At 41.0% G+C, this 5,262-nt stretch overlaps 1 protein-coding gene across 2 annotated transcripts in view; it reads right to left on the bottom strand.

The window, feature by feature from the left end:
• mfsd4b (major facilitator superfamily domain containing 4B) overlaps window positions 1-2,871 on the bottom strand; it is a 10,333-nt gene extending 7,462 nt beyond the window's left edge. The window contains exons 1-2 of one of the 2 annotated variants that reach the window (XM_036582523.1): window positions 2,421-2,871; window positions 171-339 (exon numbers count right to left, since the gene is read on the bottom strand). In XM_036582523.1, coding sequence (XP_036438416.1) covers window positions 171-339; window positions 2,421-2,597 — 346 coding nt within the window. In that variant the 5' untranslated portion in view covers window positions 2,598-2,871. Of the gene's footprint in view, window positions 1-170; window positions 340-492; window positions 1,400-2,420 lie in introns of those variants that run through there. The other variant, XM_036582525.1, reaches the window with a different exon arrangement.
• Between the last annotated feature and the right edge of the window lie 2,391 nt (window positions 2,872-5,262).

The raw sequence follows: 5,262 nt of genomic DNA, 5'->3' as shown, positions 1-5,262 counted from the left end.
AATCTCCCCACTGAAAGGTCTCGCTGACGACAATGTGGGCTTTAATAATAACTGCAGCTCTTGAAAATTGATTTTTTAATATAAAAATGATTAATCTAGATCAGAAAGCACTCATCATGTGACTGAGGCGTTTAAGAAGACTGTGTTCGTGTCTGTGTTCAGGTTCTTACCCAGGAGCAGATGAGGGTTAAGGAAGTCAAACAGGATGCCCCCCACCAGAGACCCCCCGATGTAGCCCGTCGCGCGGCCAGCGAAGACGTAGGAAATGTTACTGATGTTTTTATTCACGTTTTTGGCCAGATCCTCTAACGTCGGCCCCAAAACGGAGATACACATTCCCTACAGAACACAGCACACAGAGTACAGCTGAATTAGTTCTAGATAAACATCCTGTTTGAACACTTTTACTGCACTTACATGCTAATATATTCAAGCAAATGCATCTCATCAAACTATTACAACCCATCAAATGTTCATGTGCATCATTAATACCTCTCATGGCTCTTCATATTCAATGTTTACTGAGTATATTTCACTATTTCTACTCTACACTATTTTATACTTACACCATTTATGCTTACATATTACAGTCCTTAGCAACCACCTAGAATACCACAGCAACTGCCTAGTAACACTATAGCAACCACCCGGGATAACATAGCAATGGTCTAGGAACAGCTTAGCAACCAAAATGGCTTAGCAATACCTTAACAACCCCCTGGATGCCACTGAAACTGCCTAGCAACACCTTAGCAACCACCTGGGATAGCATTGCAGTGGCCTAGCGACACCTGAGCAACCACCTGGGATAATACAGCAATGGCCTGGCAACAACTTAGCAACCACCTGGGATAGCATAGCACTGGCCTAATAACACCTTAGCAACCACCTGGGATTCCACAGCAAAGGAATGCCCTAGCAACACCTTAGCAACCACCTGGGATACCATAGCAACGGCTTAGCAAAACCCTGACAAAGACCTGGACAACATAGCACAGGCTTGGCAACATCTTAACAACCACCTAGGATACCATAGCAACACCTTAGCAACCATCTGGTACACCATCATGTGTGTTAGTGCGCTGCAGAGCGCCGCCTTCACTAACACTGTAATACTGTGAGGAAACTTCCTGAAGGACACTGTTAAACACTGACGCGTCCTGTGAGCTGCTCTCCACTGAGCTGCACCTCCAGACCGACGTGTTGAGATACCTGTGTAGGTGAGAGACGCAGTGAAGAAGCAGCAGCAGAGCAGGTTTTACAGCCTTCTCAACCAAATGAGTCCAGATTAGACTCACAGCTCAACGGCCAAACTCAGCGGCCAAACTCAGCGGCCTGATAATAATAAATGATTTAAATTTAAAGTGAAATTCCACCCATTTTTATTTATTCCTGGTTAAGATGTAAACAGAGTCATTCAGAGTGGTTCAGAGAGGTTCAGAGTGGTTTGGTGTGAAACGCTCCGTTCTAGATAAACTTACCGAGTCAGAACACACCACAGTGGTGGTGACAGGAACCAGACGTCCACCTCTAAAAGCTCCCTCACAGAAAGTTCCTACAGTAAATGGTTATGAATTCACTGCCTGATGACTGAGACACTGTTTTATGATAGTTTAAGAAAACTTATTATTTCAGATTTTCCACTATTTTCCATCATCAACATTCCATATAAGCTCAGAAGACTCGTGTAGGTTCTCTGGTGGTTCTGGATAGTAAATAAAATGTCTATATCTGTGTTGTAGTCATGGCGACCCCTGGTTCCTATCACCACCACTGTAAAGACATCTGAGTCTCAACAATCAATCGTTTCACACCGATGCACATCCTCTGAGTTTATATGGAATGTTGATGATTGAAAATAGTGGAAAATCTGAAATAATAAGTTTTCTATTCTGCCTCTCAGAGCTTTGCATATTACATATCAGAAACCATAAAAATACTTTTTACGCTTAAAATCTTCCCAAAACTATCATAAAACAGTGTCTCAGTCATCAGGCAGTGAATTCATAACCATTTACTGTAGGAACTTTCTGTGAGGGAGCTTTTAGAGGTGGACGTCTGGTTCCTATCACCACCACTGTGAACAGTTCTGACTCGGTAAGTTTATCTAGAACAGAGCGTTTCACACCAAACCGCTCTGAACCGCTCTGAACCAGTCTGAACCTCTCTGATTACATCTTAACCAGTTAATCATGTAGGAATTCTGTTAAATGGGTGGAGTTCCCCTTTAACACTATAATAATCCTGTCCCTGCAGATCTGGGTCAGAGGAAGCTGATCACATGTGTTAGAAATGAGCTAATCAATGAAATATTCAGGACTGATGATGGGGGGGTGATACAGGATCAATCAACAGTGCTGTGTGTTCATAACTAATTGCCCCCCAGAAGCCCCCCACTGTAGTGCTGCTGACGTCATTACCAGTCCCAGAAACGAGCCGCAAAGTGTCATGGTAACCATCCACCGGCCGCACACGCCGTGTCCCCGTTCGGCGGCGCGCGCCTGCTGCTCCCGGGGCTCCGCGTGCTGCTCGAACAGCGTCTCCTCCTCCGCGCGCGCGAACCGAACGCGCTTCTTCCTCCCGCCGCCGGGCGCCATTAAATATGATAGTGATCTATCAGTTTATCACATATAATACTATTACTGTTATACACCCCCTCTCTATATCATCAGCGCGCGCCTGCGGGGAGAGCGCGTGCACCGGCGCAATAAACGGCTTTTATCATCAGACCCGAAAACAGAACCGAAGATGAACAAAACAAACAAACACCGACCGAAAAGAACGAAACCTGTTTCTGAGCTCCGCTCACTAACCGCCCGCCGGCCTCCAGGGCAGCCTCACCGGAGCTGAAGTTTGAAAACTTCCGGTGACAACATAAAAGTCACTGAGCAGATACATGTTCTCCGAATAATTAAATAAATATAAATAAATAAAATAAAATTAAATTAAAAAGAGCCCTGAGTGTTCAGACGTGTAAGTCTCGGCGTGGTGGACAAACCAAACAAAACAGCTTTACTGTTAAACATGTTAATTACAAATACAATGTAGTAGAAAGTATATTACAGAACAAAATCCCCCCAGACTCTGTACACAGACGGAAAACATAGAACCCTGAACACTCAAAGAACCATTTCATATTTAAATGATGACTATAATAAATGGTGATATGGTTCTGCAGACTGATAGAGAACGTGTTGTATACAGGCTGACATCACAACAACAGCAGAACCCTTTTTGATGCTGTATAGAACCATATACAACACATCCTCCATCGATCTGAAGAAGCATGTCACCATGCAGAGAACCGTATAAGCATGCAAAGGGTTCTTTAAACGTTTATGGTTCTAAATAGAACCACTCTTTATTAAAGAACCAATTTTTTCAAGAGTGCACTAGTAGGTTGCCATTTTTGTTCTTGCTCTCTGTCTCTCTCTCTGTCTGTCACTCTCTCTCTCTCTGTCTCTCTCTCTCTCTGTCTGTCTCTCTCTCTGTCTGTCACTCTCTCTCTCTCTCTCTCTCTCTCTCTCTGTCTCTCTCTCTGTCTGTCACTCTCTCTCTCTCTCTCTGTCTCTCTCTCTCTCTCTCTGAACTACAGAGAGCTGAATTTCTAATATAATCCTCAAAAAATGCTCCCAAACCGTTTCTTTTTTGTTGACGTCCACTGCAGTTATCTGACGTCACAGTGCGCAGGTGGTGACTTACTCGTGGAGAGATTTTGCCCTTTTGCCACTGTTTATACTAAAGTCTGGTCTGAGCGTCCTGTTTAAACAGTATTAGAACAGTGTTCACTAATTTAAAGCCCAGTGTGTTTCTAAAATATAAACCACATCTGCTCAGGATTTACCACTGTTTGCTGATGGTTCTCAGTAGAAATGTAAGGTGGCGTTTTAAAGCGATGTTGGTGTTTTGGTGTAATAAGACTCGCCGCCCGCCACAGAAACCGGCCGCAGTACAGACTGCAGACGGCTAAAGGTTAAACTGGCCCTCCACCACTGTAAACACAAACATGATCACCTTTAAAAGGCATCAATAATGAAGAAATAAAGGTTTGACTGAACTGCAGCTGGAGCTGCACCTGTGCAGTGGGTGAAAACTTACATTTAGTCCAATGACTAGTTCAATATCCAATATCCGATAACCAATCCCATTTCCCATACATAATCCAATATCCAATAACTGATCCAATATCCAATACCTAATCCAATATCCAATAACTGATCCAATATCCAATAATTAACCCAATATCCAATGACTAATCCCATTTCCAATACCTAATCCAATATCTAATAACTGATCCAATATCCAATAATTAATCCAATGTCCAATAACTGATCCAATATCCAATGACTAATCCCATTTCCAATATCTAATCCAATATCTAATAATTGATCCAATATCCAATGACTAATCCCATTTCCAATACCTAATCCAATATCTAATAACTGATCCAATATCCAATAATTAATCCAATGTCCAATAACTGATCCAATATCCAATGACTAATCCCATTTCCAATATCTAATCCAATATCTAATAATTGATCCAATATCCAATGACTAATCCCATTTCCAATACCTAATCCAATGTCTAATAACTGATCCAATATCCAATAATTAATCCAATGTCCAATAACTGATCCAATATCCAATGACTAATCCCATTTCCAATATCTAATCCAATATCTAATAACTGATCCAATATCCAATGACTAATCCCATTTCCAATACCTAATCCCATTTCCAATACCTAATCCAATATCCAATAATTAATCCAATATCCAATAACTGATCCAATATCCAATAACTGATCCAATATCCAATAATTAACCCAATATCCAATGACTAATCCCATTTCCAATACCTAATCCAATATCTAATAACTGATCCAATATCCAATAATTAATCCAATGTCTAATAACTGATCCAATATCCAATGACTAATCCCATTTCCAATACCTAATCCAATATCCACTAATTAACCCAATATCCAAAAACTAATCTAATTCCAATACCTAATCCAATATCCAATAATTAACCCAATATCCGATGACTAATCCCATTTCCAATACCTAATCCAATATCTAATAATTAACCCAATATCCGATGACTAATCCCATTTCCAATACCTAATCCAATATCCAATAACTGATCCAATACCCAATAATTAACCCAATATCCAAAAACTAATCTAATTCCAATACCTAATCCAATACCCAATAATTAACCCAATATCCAAAAACTAATCTAATTCCAATACCTAATC

Source organism: Colossoma macropomum, unplaced genomic scaffold (assembly GCF_904425465.1).
Source record: "Colossoma macropomum unplaced genomic scaffold, Colossoma_macropomum, whole genome shotgun sequence".
In the NCBI taxonomy this organism is placed as follows: Eukaryota; Metazoa; Chordata; class Actinopteri; order Characiformes; family Serrasalmidae; genus Colossoma; species Colossoma macropomum.
Note: the sequence above shows the minus strand (reverse complement) of the source record. Positions and strands in the feature narration are given on the sequence as shown.